The sequence below is a fragment of the Natator depressus genome, chromosome 11 (genome assembly GCF_965152275.1).
Source record: "Natator depressus isolate rNatDep1 chromosome 11, rNatDep2.hap1, whole genome shotgun sequence".
NCBI classification, from domain to species: domain Eukaryota; kingdom Metazoa; phylum Chordata; order Testudines; family Cheloniidae; genus Natator; species Natator depressus.
In genome coordinates, this window is record NC_134244.1 from 1,899,464 (window position 1) to 1,918,520 (window position 19,057).

General features: G+C 66.3%; 1 protein-coding gene across 1 annotated transcript; it reads left to right on the forward strand.

The window, feature by feature from the left end:
- The first annotated feature begins 9,389 nt into the window (after positions 1-9,389).
- On the forward strand, positions 9,390-14,916 carry CRYBA2 (crystallin beta A2). Its single transcript, XM_074966753.1, has 5 exons — positions 9,390-9,502; positions 11,313-11,484; positions 11,979-12,120; positions 14,041-14,183; positions 14,769-14,916. Exons 2-5 carry the CDS (start codon positions 11,327-11,329, stop codon positions 14,914-14,916), a joined length of 591 nt encoding a protein of 196 aa, XP_074822854.1. The 5' UTR covers positions 9,390-9,502; positions 11,313-11,326.
- Positions 14,917-19,057: the final 4,141 nt, after the last annotated feature.

The following is a 19,057-nucleotide window of genomic DNA, read 5'->3' on the forward strand; positions in this document are numbered from 1 at the left end:
CTGGAGCCCCCCAGTGGAGCAGATGTCACAGGGTGATACCGGCCGGGCTCCTGCGCTCTGGGCAGGGGATGCAGCTGTGGGCGGCTCCCTGAGTGGCCGGGCCCAAGGGGCTGGATTTCCCATGGCTCCCAGGGAAGGGGCGCGGGGAAAGCCCAGGAGTCCACCCCACGCGGCCCCTGGGGAAGCAGCTTGGGGGGCCCACACCGGGTGGCACAGGCTGGGGCCAGGTGGACGGAGGGAGTGAGCCCAGCGCGCCCCGGCCCCCAGCCAGTCATGGCGTAAATCCGAGCAGATGCAGTCACAGTGCCGCAGCCCCCGGCGGCTCCGAGTCCCAGCCTGTTAGAGTGGGGGGTCCCCCCCCCACCAGGTGTGTGGGGGGGGTGGGGGTGTCCCCGCTGGCCCCAGCCGAGCAGAGGAGCTGGAGATGCGGGCGCCCGGGACAGGCAGCCGGGGGGTGGAGGGTGCAAGGCGGTCACAGCAGCTGGGCTGTTGTCAGGGGCCAGGCCCAGCTGTTGCAGAGCCGAGCGCCGGGGGCAGGATGTTCTGTTCTCGCTGCAGCGCTCGCCCCCCCGCCCCCGCCGCCCCCGCCTGGGATTTTAGTAGCAGGTGGGGGAGGGTCGGTTCCACCTGCCTGGATTGTCTCCCTTCTCATTAGATTAATTTTGTGCTGGTGAAAGGGGCCGGCCCGGCCGCTTCTGGGGCCTGAATCCCCTGATTCTCCCCAGTGGCACAGCCTGGACACCCCCACCCCCAGCTCTGCCGGTGCCCCTCACTCCGGACCCGCAGCCCCCTTCTATCCCAGTCCCAGACCCCCACCCCCACAGCTCTGCTGGAGCCCCCCATTCCCAACCTGCAGCCCCCTGCTAGCCCAGTCCTGGGATCCCCCCACCCTGGGCTCTGCCGGTGCCCCTCACTCCCGACCCGCAGCCCCCTTCTATCCCAGTCCCAGACCCCCACCCCCACAGCTCTGCTGGAGCCCCCCATTCCCAACCTGCAGCCCCCTGCTAGCCCAGTCCTGGGATCCCCCCACCCTGGGCTCTGCCGGTGCCCCTCACTCCCGACCCGCAGCCCCCTTCTATCCCAGTCCCAGACCCCCACCCCCACAGCTCTGCTGGAGCCCCCCATTCCCAACCTGCAGCCCCCTGCTAGCCCAGTCCTGGGATCCCCCCACCCTGGGCTCTGCTGGTGCCCCTCACTCCCGACCCACAGCCCCTGCTAGCCCAGCCCTGGGCTCCCCTCTACACCCAGCTCTGCCGGTGCCCCTCACTGCCGACCCGCAGCCCCCTGCTAGCCCAGCCCTGGGCTCCCCTCTACACCCAGCTCTGCCGGTGCCTCCTGACCCACAGCCCCTGCTAGCCCAGCCCTGGGCTCCCCTCTATACCCAGCTCTGCTGGTGCCCCTCACTCCCGACCCGCAGCCCCCTGCTAGCCCAGCCCTGGGCTCCCCTCTACACCCAGCTCTGCCGGTGCCTCCTGACCCACAGCCCCTGCTAGCCCAGCCCTGGGCTCCCCTCTATACCCAGCTCTGCTGGTGCCCCTCACTCCCGACCCGCAGCCCCCTGCTAGCCCAGGCCTGGACCTTTCCCGAGCAGACTGCCAGGTACCTAACTGTGTAGTGTTGTGTTGTTATTTGTGTAGCCGCAGCACCCAGGAGCCCGGGCCCGGCCCAGGACCCTCCAGGCTGGGCACTGCACAGACACAGGACAGAAAGGCGGCCCCCGCCCGGGGAGCTGGCCCAGCTCGGTGTCAGACCAGAGACGGACACAGCCACTTGCTCTCACGCCTTCCCTGGGCTCAGGGCGGAGTCCCTAGAGCCCCGACTCCCCCGGCTCTGACCTCTTGCTGTTTCCTCCCCCTGGGAATGGACCCAGGAGTCCTGAGGGCCCGTTTCCCTGCTGAGCAGCAGAGGGATGCCCGTGCGGGGGCGCAGGAGAAGCCAGTGACCTCCTCACCCTGCCCCGCGCTGGGCACGTGGGCAGCGCTAAGGTGGGGCGGGGGAGGACAGCACCGCGGGGGGAAAGGCCCTGTCTGCCCCCCGCCCTGGCCAGGGTGGAGCTGGGGCAGCGAGGGGGCGGGCCAGATCCCCAGCCGGCGCGAGCAGCCACGGTGCTGCCGGCAGCGGGGCCGACCTGCGCCGGCTGCGGCTCTGGCCCGGCGGTCCAGGGGGTCCGGGGCTGCCGGGCTCCCTCCCCCCGGGCCCAGCCCCGGCCACACCTGCTGCAGTTATTGCCTCAGCGGCGCTGCTGTTTGCTCAGGGTGATGGCAGCTGAACGGGCGAGAGCGTCCTGCAGCCGCATCCGGGTGCACCCCGCGCCAGCAGGGAGCTGGGCCTTCGCCCGGGCGGGGGCAGGGGCGGCCGGCATGGGGCCAGCCCCCCATGCACTGTGGGGCTCTTCCCCGCCCGCCGAACGTCCCTTGCCTCCCCCCTCTTGGAAACACCTGTGCGGCTGTGGAGACATTGCTGTCGGGGGGGGTCTGGCTGGGTTGGCACCCCTGGCAGTGGGCAATGCCAGGCTAACACGAGGCCTCGGCCGGGATGGGGCTCAGCAAGCTGGCGTGCCTGGCCTGGGGCTTCCTGACTGGCTGGCAAGGGAGGCCACTGCACCAGCTCTGATTGGCTGGCTGGGATGCCACGGCCGGCCCTCGAATGCCCAGGAGGTGCTGGGCACCCCACTATAGGAACCCCATGTCCCCGTCTCCCTGCGCCCAGCCAGGTCCCTGGTGCACGCAGCACGCACTGGGCAGGGGCACTTGGCCTGTGGCTGCCTGGCCCGTCTGAGGAGGGCTACGCCCCAGCACCAGGAAGGGAGCAGGGTCCCCCCGCTTCCGCTGTGTCGATCGAATGTGCCCAGACAGGGTTCCCTGCGGCACGGTGCCCTGCCTCCAGTCCCAGCGTTGGCTGCTTGACCGAGGAGAGCTGTGAGCCATTCCCAGCTCTGCCACTGACTGGGTGTGACACTGCCCTGCCCAGTGCCTCAGTTTCCCCAACTACACCATGGGGACGCCAACTTTCCCCGCCCCCCTGGCTGGCACTGAGGGTCTGTGACGCAGCAGGGAGGGGGGAGCGTTGACCTGGGAATGTGGCAGGGGAGTTTCACTGGGGATGGGAGACCTGAGAGCCTGTCACCTGAGCCAGGAGGGGGAGGTAACACCTCTGCCCCGGGGAAACTGGACAAAGGCTGGAGGAGGGAGCCTGCTGGGGGGGTTTAGTTTCAGTTTGGTGCTGGGTGGTGGAACACAGGGAACCCCAGGGCTGGGGTCTAAGCTCCCTGCCCCCCAGAAGGACTCGACTGAGGGGTCCTGGTTGTACCCACAAGCTCTGTTTTGGACTGTGTTCCTGTTGTCCAATAAACCTTCCGTTTTACTGGCTGGCTGAGAGTCTCGGGGATCCCAGGAAGAGGGGGGCAGGCCCCGGACTCCCCCACACTCCGTGGCAGGGTCAAAGCTTGTTCTCAGTCCGTGTGGACAGGCTCGTCTGGCAGGTGCAGCCGCCTCCTTGGGAGGGGTGGGGGGATTCATGTTGGTGGAGGGAGGCTGGGGCTGAGCCCGTGTGGGGACGGGGGTTGAATGTCAGGCCAGAGACCTTGCATGGGGCCCTGTATCAGTGGGGCGCTGGCAGGGGGCGGGACGCCAGGCGGATGGGCTCAGGTGCCCGGGGGTTGCTGGGCAGAGGGGCAGCTGCAGATTCCCCTGGGGGGCGGTACTGTCCCAGGTTCACACTCTCGCGCCGGGCGCTGCCGGCTAGCATTGCTGGGCAAAGCCCTGCAGACGAACTGCCCCGGAGAAGACGTTCCTGGCCTGGCAGAGCAGCTGCCCAGTGAAGGGTTAACGGTCCAGCCCCCTTTTCAGCCCCTGTGGGCCCTGGGGAGCTGGGCACTGGGCAGGCCGGGTGAGCGTGGCCTGGGGCGCGGTGGGCAGGGTGAGGCCTGGGGCTGGCCGGGCCTGGCAGGGGGCCCAGGGAGCTCGGGCTGCGGCTGACGTGGCAATGGGCCGGCGGGTGCCCCCTCCCCAGCCCCCTGGGCCTGATGCCTCCTCACGGGGCCCAGGGGGCACCCAGGGCTCTGGGGGTTCGTTACCATTGTCCGCCTCCAGGGCAGGACCAGGCTGGGCCTTTCCCAGCGTTACACCCTCCCAGCCCCTCACTCCTGCAGGCCCCAGCTGGCAGGGAGGGCAGACGGTGCCCGGAGACCCCCAGTGCCCAGCTGGTGGGGTGCCCGTGAGGGGCTGGGTATCTTTGCCTCCTTTGGGATGGAGCCCGGCGTCTCCAGGCAGGCCTGGGGGGGGGTGGCTTGTAGACCAGCTCTAATGCTGGATGGAGAGGACCCCCCCCAGCCCTGTCTCCGAGCCCTGAGGGTCTTTAAGGGCGCCCGGCAGGTGCCGTTGGGACTTGGCCCCGGGTGGCGGGTGCTGCCCGTCCTGGCGTCAGGCCCTGTACGCACCTAGGCAGTAATCCACCGGCGGGAGCGTGGCAGCTGGCGGGGCTCCGGTGACCTTCACACGGGATTAATCCCCATGGGAACAGGAGCCAGCGCTGGCTCCGCTTCCCGTTGCAGGCCACGTAGCGAGCGTGGGCCTCGCCGGGGGGACACACCTGGGAGCCAGGCTCTACCTGTGGCAGCCTAGTGTGGGGTCCCCGGGGCGGGGGGGGCGTCTGGGGGTAGCACATGTCCCAGTCCTGGGGCAGGCGGGCAGAGCGGCGTGTCCCTGGCAGGCATGAACGTGGCGCGTGTCATGGGCTGCGCCCGCTCCCGGGGGTGGGGGTGGACGGGGGAGGGACAGACAGTGCCTGGGTGCCAGGGGGTCTGGAACGTGCCCTGGGGAAGGTCCCGCTGGGTGTCCTGGCTCCAGGCAGGACCCCAGCCCCCAACATAACGGCTGCGCCCCCTCCCTCCCCCGCGGGTGCTGTCCTGACCGGGCAGGGACCCGGCCCACTCAGTACCAGCAGGAGCTCAGTGGGGCTGAGCCCCATGCTGCCCCCTACTTAGAGCAGAGACACACTCAGTGCTTAGCACAGCCCCACCCGGAGCGGCTGCCCCCCGCTCCCCATTCCCTGGCACAGAGCCGCCCACCCAGCTGTGCCGCACTGCCTCTGGCTACCGTTCCTCTGGGGCGGGGGGGTCTCCCAGCAATGGGGCGAAATGTCCAGAGGGAGAGACATCGGCAGAGCAGTGTGTCGGGGGGTGCCCAGGACTGGGCTAGCAGGGGTGCGGGTCGGGAGTGAGGGGCACCAGCGGAGCTGTGCGGGGGAAGCTTTGCCAGCCGCTGCCCCCTTGATCTCATCTTCATGCTCCCCAAATTCCCTGGCACAGAGCAGCAGGCGCTGGGGGGCCAAGGGGCTGCAGCAGCCGGAGGCAGAGCAGGTTAGAGCCGCTCCCCATCTGCAGGGGGGAGGGATGGGGGCGGGGGGGGCTAATCCGAGCAACATCTGCCAGCCTGTTTGTGGTCAGGAGCTGCTGTCAGGGCAGGCGGGGGCTGGCTGCACTCGCACGTGTCCAGGCCAGCGAGGGGCGTGGGCCTGGGCTCCGACATGACGGGGTGGCTCCGACGTGCAGCGGGGGCGGCGGCTCGCTGTGTGCACACACCGGCACCGAGCATGTGTGTGAGCACACGTGTGTGGGCCGCGGGGCTCGGCGTGACCGCTCCCCGGTGGCCCTGGAGCGGAGAGGCACAGGGCGGCCTGGTGGCTGGGGAGTGGGTCAGCTCGCCAGGCCCCGATCTGGGGCTCAGGGGGGTTGGCGGTGGCGAGCCCTGCAGGATAACGGCCTCGCCCAGCCCTGGGTGAATTTGCATCCCTTCCCTGTAGGGTGAGTCTGCAGGGAAATGAGGCTCCCCCAGGCCGCACCGGCCCTGATCTAATCAGCCAGACCCTGCAAATAAAAGCCACCTGTGTCTGCTGCTGGTGGCAGGAAACAATCCCCAGAGCAAACACGGCACCAGGCAACTGGGAGCAAGATAAACAGGGCCTGGCCTCAGCTCCATCTGCTGGGGGGGGCGGGGGCAGGTCCCCACTCAGGCCCCGAACTTCCCTCTCCACTGGGGGCAGAGGCTCAGAGCTGCCCTCTGCCTCTGTCAAAATCCAGGGGGCTGGGGTAGAGATGTGGGGCCAGGGCAGCTCACTAGGGACACGGGCCCCGGCTCATAGCACTGGCCACGGTGGCCGGCTTCCTGCTGCGTTGGTTCAGCCCAGGTAGTCTAGAACCCCAGCTCCTGCTGCGTTGGTTCAGCCCAGCTACTCCAGAACCCCAGCTCCTGCTGCGTTGGTTCAGCCCAGCTACTCCAGAACCCCTTCCTGCTACATTGGTTCAGACCAGCTAATCTAGGACCTACCTTCTGAAGATTTGGTTCAGCCCAGTTAATCCAGAACCCACCTCCGGCTGCATTGGTTCAGCCCAGCTAGTCTAGAACCACACCTCCGGCTGCTCCGGATCAGGCCAATGGCCCATCCTCCCTCCTGTCCAGCCATTGCCTGGTCTTGACCTGTGTCTTCCATGCAGCTCAGGGCACAGCTCCATCCCCGCCCCAGCACTGCCCAATGCCCACTGCTGTTGGCGCAGGGGTCAGCCCAGCTCCCCTCCAGGCACTTCCCCAGCCGGGGACGTCACTGCCCCAAAGGGGGTGGGTTGGGGGCTAGCATGGGAACCCTGCGGTGATCGCCGCTCTAGGGGGGAGCAGAGAAGAAGCCAGGCTGTCAGTGTGTACAGCTGGCCCCCTCCCCCCGCTACATCGTTACCCCTCACCGACCCCTCTGCTGCCCGAACACCCTGCTGCGGGCAGTCCCACAGAGTAACGAGGCAGCCTTTCCTCCCACCAATCCCGGTCAATATCACTGAGGGCCCCTCCTGCTCCTTGGGGGCAACAATCCTCTCCCCCATTCCCTTTGCCTGCCCAGCGCCTTGGCATTGCCCTGCCTGGTCTCGAGGCCGTCCCCAGCTCTGCTCTGCTGGGAGGGCACCGCTGGGGTCTGTGCCTGGGAAATGGGGCTGCCCTGGCCCCTGCTGTCCCATGAGCCACGGGGCACCCTGCTTCTTCCCTAGCACCGGCCTCCTCTCCGTCCCTCCCCACTGCAGGCCCAAGAGCCCCCCCTCTGCCCCCGGAGCAGCCTCCCCGAAGCCCCAGCTCCTGCCTCCCGTCCAGTCTCTGACTTGCTGCTTCTCCAGGGAGGGTGAGATCGGCCCAGGCCCCTGGGGTGGGAGGAGAGGGAGGCAGAAGGACCAAGGGCCCAGCCGGTCAGCAAGCCCCGGGCACACCAATGAGCTGGCTGAGCCGGCGTCGGCAGCTGCCCTCGAGGCAGACGAGTCCCCGGCCCGGGGTGTCTGTGGCCTGGAGACGCCTGCCGCTGGCGTGGCCGCAGGGGCAGCCGCGCCGGGAGCTGCCTTGTTCCAGGGGACGGGCGGCATCGCTGCCCGGGTGCTGGGGAGCGGGCGAGGCTGATCCTGCGCCCTGGGGGCAGAGCTGAGCACTGCCTGCCCCCTGCCTCTCCCCAGCTTCGCACAACGCCCAGCGAGCCCAGCCGGAGCCGCTGGCCTGGGAAGGACCCAGAGCCCCCTGGGGCCCTGGCTGGCGCTGGGCCCTGGCATCGCCTTCAGGACCCTCTGACTGTTTGCATCCTCCCCGCCCCCCCTCGCCAGGCAGGGACATCCCCTGCTCCCACTCCCGCCCCCCTCGGCAACGGACGCCGTTCCCAGCCCTACTCCCCAGCCCCTGCCCAGCCCTGCTGGGGGCTCCGGGGCTGGCAGGAGGGGACATGCTCGAAGCACCCCCAGCAACGCCAGCGCCCAGCCTGTGGGGTCCTGCTGCCGGTCCTGGGCCGGCCGAGAGCGTGGCAGGGCCCCACCGGAGCCTCATCCCCACAGTCCGGCTCCGGGGGCCCCGCGCTGCCCCCTGCATTAGAAAACACCCAGCAACGTGCGTCCCCCTCAACCCCACGCCCTTGTCCTGGCCCCAGCCCCAGCCCCGGGTGTCTGGGCCTCCAGGGCGCAATCCCTGCCCTTCTGCGCCCTCTCGTGGGGGCTTGCGGGATTGTCCGCTCTCAGCCGGGCCCCTGGGACCAGGCCCAGCGCTGCTGGGGTCATGGCAGGAGCAGGGTGAAGCCGGCCAGTCTCGCTCCTGCGTCAGCCCTGTGGGGAGCTGGCGCGCCTTGCCCTGGGCTCACAAAGCGCCCCAGTGTCACCCCCGGCTGGGGAAACTAAGGCACGGGGTGGGGAAAGGGACTCGCTGAAGGTCCCACTGCAAGTCAGTGGCGGAACAGGGCAGAGAATCCAGGAGTCCTGACTCCCAGGGCACCCCCCCCCGCCCCATACTCTAAGCACTCCCTCACCCCCAAATAGGCCAGAACGGCTCTCTTGTTCTCCTGGGAGCCCAGGGGGATCCAGACATTTCCTAGGGGCATTCCCAGACAGGAGTGCCCGGTCCCTGCCCCTTCCCCGGGGCACCTTTCACACCCCAGCCATCAGGTGGCCGGTGGGGGAGGAGGCAGGCCGGGGCCAGTCTGGGCCTGGGGCCGGGCCCCACGTCAGGAGTTAAAGGCAAAGCTGCTCCCAATTGCCTCCGCGTTTAACCAAAATGGTCCCTCCCCGGACAGGGCGGCCTTGGCCCCGCTGCAAAGCCCAGTGCCCCCGGGGAGGGGGCGGGAAGGAGACAGGGATGGGAACTGGGCACAGGCATCGCCCGCCGGCCCGGCCCCACCGTACAGCGAGAAGAGAAGAACGACCAGAGGGGCCCGATTGGAGCACAGGAGGGGGAATCCCCTGAAATCTGCTCTATTCCCCCCCCGCCGCGGCTCGCTAGCCTTGCTCCCGCTGTGGGGCCAGCCCCCCCGCTGAACAGCCCCCCCGCTGGTCACAGACTAGCTCAGGGTTCCTGGCTGGCTGCTGGAGCAGCGTGTGGGGCCGCAGGCGGGGCGCCGGGATGGGCCGATCCCCATCCCAGGGCTGTGACCCACCGCCCCAGCTCGACACCGCCGAGGTGGGGGACAGGCTGGCGAGAGGGTCCGACGAGGGAGGGTAGTGAGCCCTGGGCCTGGGGTCTGGCACAGGGTGGCATCACTGACCGAAGGAAGGGAAGCGGCTGCCCCAGTGTCCCTTTGGCATTTCGTCAAGCGGCCCAGTGATCAGCGCAGCTCCTGCCCCCGCCCCATGGCACCACTATCCCCCCCCCCGCCCTGGCTGGCGTCCCACTGGCCCGGGCTGTGCCCCTAATCCCCCCAGGGCGGGCGCATTGTGCCGCGGGAGAAAGGAAAGTGGCGCGTCAGGCCTGTCCCTATTGTGCCCCTGAGCCCCGGAGCGAGCACTTTCCATTGGCGGCCCCGGCGGCTGATCTCCCCACAATGGCTGAGTGGAATGGACAAGCTGGCGCCTGGCCCCCCGCGCCCCCCCCGGGCTCCCACCCGCTGACTCAGCCCTGGCTGCTTGTGCGCACGCTGCACTGAGCCGGCCGGGCTATAAGAGGCCCTGGGAGGCCCCCAGCCCCGCAGCACCACCCTCGCTTCTGTCCCTGCAGACCAAGTAAGTACCCAGCTATGAACCCCCGGTGCCCCTGCAGCCACCCCCGAGACTCCCCAGGGGCGCTTGGGGGGGCAGCATGTGGGGCACGTTGGTATTTTGGGGGTGGATCCTGGTTTCGGGGACTTGCCCATGTTCTTGACTGCCCCCTGCCTCCTTCTCCCCCCCCCCACGGCATGGGATTAGGGAAGCTGGAGGGGCAGAGCCCTCTCACAAGGGCATATCTGCCATGCACCCCGATAACCTCACCGTGGAGTCACCCCGCTGCTGTGTGAGCGTCCCAGTGGGTGCTGGGACAGGGAGCCTGCCCATGCCCTGCCTGCTGCCCTGATTTTAGGGTGTGGGGGGCTCCTGTGGGGGGGGCAGCCTGCAGCCAGCACATGGTGCCCCAATGCCGTGCCACACCTCTGCAGCATGTCCCTGGCTGTTTTGGGTTCCTGGCTCATGGACCCGGTGCTGCCCAGCCCGTGACCCCTCCTGCCTTTGTCCGGGAACATGACCTGGGTGCAGACAGGCTACGGCAGGCAGGATCCTTGGCCTGGGCCCTGGGGCAAAGGGGCGCCAGGCTGCAGCCCTGTGTGGAGAGCGGCAGGACACAGCTGGGAAGGCCGAGGACACAGGGTGGGAGAAAGAGGAGCCCCTCTGGCCTGGGCGGGGAGGTGGCTGGGCTGGGGGGGGGGCGTCTTTCCATGGGGGGCCCCTCAGCTTATGGGGCAGAGGCTCAGCCTGTTGGGGGATCCAGGCACCATTTATCGGGCTGTCATCCACCCCCAGCCGCAGCCTGCTTTGGATCCAACCGTGGGCAGCAGGAGCCTCCCTGGGTGGGGAGCGGGAGCCCCCTTGCTGGGCTCTGCCCCGGAGATGGGATGATCCTGCCCTGGCGCTGGGACAGGACGGGACCCCGTGGGGCTGAGTTGTGGGGCTGCTCTGTCTCTCAGCCCCAGTGGCTGCACTGTCCCCAGCAGGACCCCCACTGTACTGCCGGCCCCTGTGGGCAGTGGAATGGGGGCCACTGGGGCTGGGCGCTGGGGAGAGGATGCTGGACCTGGACCTGGGGCGGTGGGAGCGGGGGAGGTCTCAGCTGCTGCCACACCTTTGCGGGAGTGAGTTTCTCAGGAATTTGCCAGCCAGGGTCTGTCCTGTCGTCCCCCCTACCCCCTGGCCCTCCCCCCAGGCTGGCAGGAGGGGCTGTCGCTCTCCCAGCTGTCGGAGGAAATAGATGGATTGAAATGTGAGGGGCTGAGAGCACTGGGGAGAGATGGGAATGGGACGGGCAGGCACAATGCAACCTGTGCCCCTCACTCCCCACCCGCAGCCCCTGCTAGCCCAGGCCTGGGCTACCCCCAGCTCCGCCGGTGCCCCTCACTCCCGACCCGCAGCCCCTGCTAGACCAGCCCTGGGCTACCCCCAGCTCTGCCGGTGCCCCTTACTCCTGACCCGCAACCCCTGCTAGCCCAGCCCTGGGCTCCCCCCAGCTCCGCCGGTGCCCCTTACTCCTGATCCGCAACCCCTGCTAGCCCAGCCCTGGGCTACCCCCAGCTCTCCCGTTCCCTCTCATTCCCGACCTGCAGCCCCTGCTAGCCCAGCCCTGGGCTTCATGCCCCTAACTCCTCAATCCCAACATGTAGCTGCCCCAGCCGTGCTCCTATTCCCCCTCGGGACAAAGGCAAACCATTGGGCCGATTGAGCTGTAGGACCCCAGATTCCTCCATGGTCCTAGCTGAGACTCGTGCCCTGCCCTGGCTGGAGCCGTGTCGCTCTGGGGGGCCAGGGCAGAGGTCTCGTAGGGCTGAGGTGGGCTTTGTCCCTGCAGCTGGAGAGCTCCCAATGACCAGCCCGCCCATGGAGGCCCTGGGCCAGTTCAAGCTCACGGCCTGGGAGGAGGAGAACTTCCAGGGCAAGCGCAGCGAGTTCCTGCAGGAGTGTCCCAGCATCATGGACCGTGGCTTCCGCAAGATCCGCTCCATTAAGGTGGAGAACGGCCCGTAAGTGCCCCAGGCCCCAGCCTCACCCGCCCTGGGGCCCCTTCGTGCTGGCAGCTGCTTTGCAGCATGGCACGTCCCTCGCCGCCGCCTCCTGCGAGGCGCCAGGCCGTAGGGCAGCTCCGCAGCGCAGCAGGGGTCAGAGCACACGCCAGGGAGGCAGGACACCTGGGTCCTATCCCCAGCTCCGCCACAGACTCGCTGGGTGACCTTGGGCAAGTTGCTTCCCTGCTCTGTGACTTGGTTTCTCCTGCTGTGCAATGGGGAGCATGAGGGTGAGGCCGAGGCTGCAGGGGGCAAGAGATGGGCTCCCTCTCCACAGGCCGTGCTGAGGGCAAGGGGCAGCTGATCTGTCCAGGAGGGGGCAGCCCAGATTGGGTCCCTTGGGTGCCTGCCCTGCCCCCTCCTCCCGGGGACTTTGCCAGCCCCGCTTCCCGGGGCAGGTTCCTGCAGATGTGATGGCACTGCTGACACCGTCCCCTCCCCCTCTCGCACAGCTGGGTGGGTTTTGAGTACCCGGAGTACCAGGGGCAGCAGTTCATCCTGGAGAAGGGCGACTACCCCCGCTGGGAGGCCTGGAGCGGAAACAGCGGCTACCGAACTGAGCACCTGCTGTCGTTCCGGCCCATCAAATGCGCTGTGAGTCGGACGCGCCCCCCCGGATCATCCCCATCTCCTCCCACGCTGGCCCATGCGCCCGTCAAGCTGGCCCAGGGGCCACGGCCCAGCAGGGGGCCTGGGGCCAAGGAGACAATGGAAAGTCTCATGGAAATCTCGTATCGTCTTCGTGCCTGGGTGATGAGCAGGGATGGATAGACAGAGGGGGTGCCTGGGGATAGATAGATAGATAGATAGATAGATAGATAGATAGAAGGGGGTATGGGGATGGATGGATAGACAGACAGCCAGACAGTCATATAGTTGCCAGGTCACTGCCTTTACAGGACAGCAGTAGGTTGCTGAGGTTAAAAGCCCTTCTAGGATCCCTCTCACGGACCGATTTTGTGATTCCCAACACACCAGGCAGCCGGCAGTGCTCGGTGTTTAAACCACCCCCAACCCAGGAGCAGGTGGGGCTAGTGCAGGGGAACCCAAGTGTCACTGTTTGGGCCATGCCAGGCTCCCCAGAGAAGGGGCTGCCGGGTGGCAAAGGGGCAGCCTGGCATGGGGTGCACGCTCCTGCCAGCTGGGGCCAGTGACACCGGGAAGGGACATTGCTGGGGCCTCGCCGGACATTCCCACCCAGGTCTCGGCTCTCCCCCATGCCAGGCTGTAGCCCTATCACTCCATCTGCAGAGACACAAGGGCTGTAAACCCTGGCACGTCCCCTGGCTCCAGCACCGCATCCCGCCCCGGCGTTTTAATAACCGCCAGGCAGATACGCTCAGGCTTTAATAAAGGGGCTGAGATAAGATCGCTGCTCGCTGGCAGGGCTGCTCGGTGGGGAAGAACGCAGACGGGTGGGGGTGGGGGACAGCACCACATCTAGTGTGGTCCTTGAGATTAACCCCTCGGTGCCCACCAGTCTCCCAGCCAGCCGGCACCCAGGCACGGGCTAAGTACCAACCCTGGCTCTCGGTGCCCAATGGGCAGCCGCAGGCCACGGCTGCCCAGAGCGTCTGCATCGTCCCTCTGTAGCAGAGACAACTCAGGCCTCGAGAAGCCCTGAGAGCCGAAGCAGGGATAGCAACTGTGTTGGCACCGAGACCACTGGGCATTTGGCATCGTCGCGCCTGCCTCTGGCTCTCCCTGGCACGGGGGTACCAGCGCATCCCCCAGGCAGGCGCGGGCACTAGGGAGAGGCAAGCACATCGGCATCCTCTGGAGTGAGACGGACATGGCCAGCATGGGCCTGCAGCTCCGGCTCCCAGCTCCCCGGGGGGCTCTGGGGCAGGTGTCTCTGGAAGAGGAGAGCAATGGGAGGCGCAGGACATGGGCACGGTTAGCTGGAGAGGAAAGGAGAGGTTTGCATGGCTGACCTGGTGGTGAACGCACTGGGCTGGGACTCAAGGGAAGTGGGTTCTGGTCCAAGCCCTCCCCGCATGACCCTGGGTGTCTCAGCTCCCCAGGGTGTCCTTAGCTTCGTCCGCCTTGTCTCTGTCGCTGGGGCAGGGGCCGGCTCGTGCTGGGTCTGTGCAGTGCCTGGCACCAGCGTGGGACCCTTTGGTGTTTCCCTGGCCCAGCCTGGTCGGCCCTTCCCTTGGCACCGCTTGCCCCCTGCACTGGGAGTTGGCGCAGGGTGTCTCCAGCAGTGGCTGGCGATTTCAAGTTAAGGAGGCAGCTGAGAAAGAAAAGACCAGGTGCTGTTGGGGCGTCGGTTCCCCCTCCCTTCCGCAGGGCACCCCACTGACTAAGCGGGGTACGGCTGCCCTGCCACAGGCCCCAGGGGGAGTGTAGCCTGGCCCCCAAGCAGCAGGGGCCATCTAGAGCAGAGCTGCTGGGAGAGGGGCCGGGCATGGAGCCCAGAGGGCATGAGAGACGAGGGGGCTGGAGAGGGGGCGAGCGGGGAGCCCCATCTGGCTGTGGGGGCCCGTCCTGACTGGCCTCCTCCCCGCACAGAACCACAGCGACAGCAAAGTCACCCTCTACGAGGTGGAGAACTTCCAGGGGCGGAAGTTTGAGCTGAGCGACGACTTCCCCTCGCTGCAGGCCATGGGCTGGGGCAGCAAAGAGGTGGCTTCTATCAAGGTGAACTCGGGAGCGTAAGTAGCCTCCAGCCGTGGGGTGCCAGGGGCTGAGTGACCCCGGACAGTCACCCCACTGGGCCCGGCCGGTAGTGTGCTCAGCACCCCCAACATCCACTGGGGTCACTGGCTATCCAGGGTGCACCTGTGCCTGGCTGGATTGGGCACTAAACTTCATTGTAGTCCCTATGCACCATCCCGGGCCCTGTGCACCATCCCGGTCCCTATGCACCATCCCGGGCCCTATGCACTAAGCCCTATGCACCATCCTGGTCCCTGAGCTCGGCTCAGAGGTTGTGGCTGAGACCTGTGCTGTGAGTGGGGGAGAATGAGTGAGGGGCTGAGCATTCGGGGGAGAAAGGGGCCCCAAATTCGAGGGAGGCCAAGAGAGGCTCAGAGGAGGGTGCATGTTTCTGTCAACCCCAAAGGGAGGAAGTGGGAGGCCCCATAAGGGTGGGGAGAGCGTCCCCCTTCCCCAGCCCTGAAGCCGGACCCTCACCCACTCAGGAGGATGCCCAGGGCCCAAGGGAGGGTGGCTGGGTGGGAGTGAAGATGGAAAGCTGGGGGGGGGCTCTGCCCCATGGCGATGCTTTGCCCCTGCAGGTGGGTCGCGTACCAGTACCCAGGATACCGGGGCTACCAGTACGTGCTGGAGTGGGACAGGCAGAACGGCGAGTTCCCCAAGTACACGGAGTTCAGCACCCAGGCCCACACCAACCAGGTCCAGTCCATCCGCCGCATCCAGCACTGAGCCGGGCAGGGCCCCGCTGCGGGGCCTGGAGGGCGAGAGCCCCGCCCCCGCTAGCGAATAAAGGCGTCTCTCAAGCAGACTTGGCCGCTCGCGTTCTCTGTCGGGGTGAAAGCTCTGCCGTGGGGCAGGGACGTGGCGGGGAACGGTGCCACTGTGGCCTCTTTCTTCCACTTCTCTGTGGCTGGGACAAAACACCAACCGCTCTGGGCTGTTTCGGGGGACCCCCCCAATGCTGCACCCCTGAAAAAGAGCGCAAAGCCCCAGCAAACACTCGGGCTCCCAGCTGGCTGGGATGAAGAGGCCAGTGGGCAGGTGTCACGGAGTGTGGGGGAGTCCAGGCCCTGCACCCCTCTTCCTGGGATTCACTGAGACTCTCAGCCAGCCAGTAAAACAGAAGGTTTATTGGACAACAGGAACACAGTCCAAAACAGAGCTTGTGGGGACACCCAGGACCCCTCAGTCAAGTCCTTCTGGGGGAGCAGGGAGCTTAGACCCCAGCCCTGGGGTTCCCTGTGTTCCTCCACCCAGCCCCGAACTGAAACTAAACCCACCCAGCAGGTTCCCTGCTGCAGCCTCCGTCCACATTCCTGGGCAGAGGTGTTACCTCCCCCTCCCCCTCCTGGCTCAGGTGACAGGCTCTCAGGTCTCCCGTCCCCAGGGCACATTCCCAGGTCAACACTCCCCCCTCCCTGCTGCGTCACATCGTCACATCTCTCCCCCCTTCGAGACTGAACTGAGCGGGGTCACTGTGACCAGTGACCTGGGGAAGTTCGGGGCCCCCTCTCCGGGACAGCGCATCCGCTATCAGGTTGGCACTTCCCTTCACATGGACCACGTCCATGTCGTAATCCTGCAGGAGCAGGCTCCACCTCAGGAGCTTGGCATTGGCTCCTTTCATCTGGTGCAGCCAGGTCAGGGGAGAGTGGTCGGTGTAGACGGTGAAGTGTCGCCCGAAGAGATAGGGCTCTAGTTTCTTGAGGGCCCACACCATGGCCAGGCACTCCTTCTCGATGGCCGCGTAGTGTCGCTCCCGGGGTAGCAACTTCTTGCTCAGGTACACGATGGGGTGTCTCTCCCCCTTTTCATCCTCCTGCATTAACACCGCCCCCAGTCCCGTGTCGGAGGCGTCGGTGAACACCACAAAGGGCTTGTCAAAGTCTGGGTTTGCTAGAACTGGGCCACTGACCAGAGCCTCCTTCAGCACCCGGAAAGCCTCCTGGCACTGCTCGGTCCAGACCACCTTGTCTGGCTTCCCCTTCTTGCATAGCGCAGTGATGGGGGTGGCTATGGCGCTAAAGTGGGGCACAAATCTTCGGTAGTATCCTGCCATCCCCATAAAGGCTTGGACCTGCTTTTTGGTGTGGGGAGCGGGCCAGTCTCTGATCACCTCCACCTTGGCCGGTTCCGGCTTTAGGCGGCCGCTCCCCACCCGATGGCCCAGGTAAGATACTTCAGCCATCCCCACCTTGCACTTCTCCGCTTTGACAGTCAGCCCAGCCCCCTGGAGTCGGTCCAGCACTTGTCTAACCTGGGACACGTGGTCCTCCCAGGTCTGGCTAAAGACACAGATGTCGTCAATATACGCCACGGCAAAACTCTCCATCCCCCTCAGGAGCTGGTCCACCAGGCGCTGGAAGGTGGCCGGCGCTCCCTTGAGGCCGAAAGGCAGGGTCAGAAACTCATAGAGCCCCAGAGGGGTGATAAAGGCCGATTTCAGCCGGGCATCTGCATCCAGCGGCACTTGCCAGTAGCCCTTTGTAAGGTCCATGGTGGTAAGGTACCGAGCTCCTCCCAGCTTGTCTAGGAGCTCGTCCGGCCTGGGCATGGGGTAGGCATCCGATACAGTGATGGCATTGAGCTTCCGATAGTCCACACAGAACCGGACTGACCCATCCTTTTTGGGGACCAGCACCACCGGCGAGGCCCAAGGGCTGGCCGATGGCTGGATCACCCCCAAAGCCAGCATGTCCCGGACCTCTCTTTCCAGGTCCTGAGCAGTTTTCCCTGTGACTCGGAAGGGGGAGCATCTTATCGGCGGGTGCGACCCTGTCTGCACCCGGTGGACAGTCCGATTAGTGCGTCCAGGCTGGTTGGAAAACAGCTGTCGGTACGGATGCAGCACCCCCCTGACCTCAGCTTGCTGGGCAGGGGTGAGCTGATCCGAGAGGGGGATTGTTTCCAGGGGGGAACCAGCTCTGGTCCCAGGGAATAGATCTACTAAAGGGTCATCTCCCTGCTCCTCCCACTGACCACACACAGCTAACACCACATTCCCCCTGGCATAATATGGCTTCATCATATTCACATGGTACACCCGGCGGTGGTGGGCCCGGTTCGACAGCTCCACCACATAGTTTACCTCATTGAGCTGCTTGACGACCTTGAACGGGCCCTCCCAGGCGGCCTGTAGTTTGTTCTTTCTCACGGGGATGAGAACCATCACCTGATCCCCGGTGGCGTAGGCACGGGCCCGCGCCGTGCGGTCATACCAGACCTTCTGCTTCCTCTGGGCTCTGGCCAGATTCTCCCTGGCCAGGCCCATGAGTTCAGCCAGTCTCTCTCGGAAGGTCAGGACATACTCCACCACTGACTCTCCATCGGGAGTGGCCTTCCCCTCCCACTCGTCTCTCATCAGGTCCAGGGGGCCCCTCACCCTCCTTCCATATAACAGTTCGAAAGGCGAAAATCCGGTAGACTCCTGGGGCACCTCCCTGTACGCGAACAGCAGGTGAGGTAAGTACTTGTCCCAATCCTGCGGGTGCTGGTTCATAAAGGTTTTCAGCATCATCTTTAGCGTCCCGTTAAACCTCTCCACCAGCCCATTGGACTGGGGGTGATACGCTGAGGCCCAGTCATGCCGGACCCCACATTTCTCCCACAAGCACCGGAGCAGGGCCGACATGAAGTTGGAGCCTTGGTCTGTCAAGACTTCCCTGGGGAACCCCACTCGGCTGAAAATGGTCAGGAGCGCATCTGCCACGGTGTCTGCTTCAATGGAGGCTAAGGGCACTGCCTCGGGGTAGCGGGTGGCGAAATCTACCACCACCAGAATGTATTTCTTCCCCGACCGGGTCGTCTTGCTGAGAGGCCCCACGATGTCCATGGCCACCTTCTGGAAAGGCTCCTCTATGATGGGCAAAGGTCTCAACGCCGCTTTCCCCTTGTCCCGGGCCTTCCCCACCCTTTGACAGGGGTCACAGGATCGGCAATACTGCCGGACGGTGGTAAAGACCCCGGGCCAGTAAAAGTTCTGTAGCAACCTCTGCCGGGTGCGCCGGATTCCCTGGTGCCCTGCGAGGGGGATGTCATGGGCCAGGGACAGGAGCTTGCGGCGGTACTTCTGGGGGACCACCAGCTGCCTCCTGATCCCACAGGACTCCCCTTCCCCTGGGGGAGCCCATTCTCGGTACAGGAACCCCTTCTCCCACAGGAACCTCTCCTGGCAGCCTCTCCTCATGGTCCGTCCCTCACTGAGGTCGGCCAGGTCCCTGAGCTTCTGCAAGGAGGGATCTTTCCTCAACTCGGCCTGGAACTCAGCGGCTGGGGAAGGGATGGGGCCCGGTTCCCCCTCCGTGGCCAGGTCTGAGGCCGCAGCCTCTCTGAGCCGTGCCCCTCGGCGCTCCCTCCCCACCCGAGTAGGGTCTCGCGCCTCCAGTGTGGTACCCTCCCCAGGGTCAGGTCGCAGTGCCCCTCGCCGGCTCTGGCTACGGGTCACAACCAGGGCGGCCTGGGGGTCGCTTGGCCAGTCCTCTAGGTCTCCCCCCATCAAAACTTCAGTGGGCAAATGGTGGTGTACCCCCACATCCTTGGGGCCCTCCTTGGTCCCCCATTTCAGGTGTACCCTTGCCACGGGCACCTTAAATGGGGTCCCGCCCACCCCCCTCAGGGTCAGGTAGGTGTTGGGCACCACCCGATCTGGGGCCACCACCTCGGGCCGGGCCAGCGTCACCTCCGCGCCCGTATCCCAGTATCCATTGACCTTCCTCCCATCCACCTCCAGGGGAACAAGGCACTCTCTCCGGAGGGACAGCCCCGCACCCACCCTGTAAACCGAGCACCCTGAGTCCAGAGCCTCCAGCCCTCTGGCGGGGCTGGCTGGGGGTACTCTTCCCTCCTGAGCAGGTGGCAAACTGGTAGACCC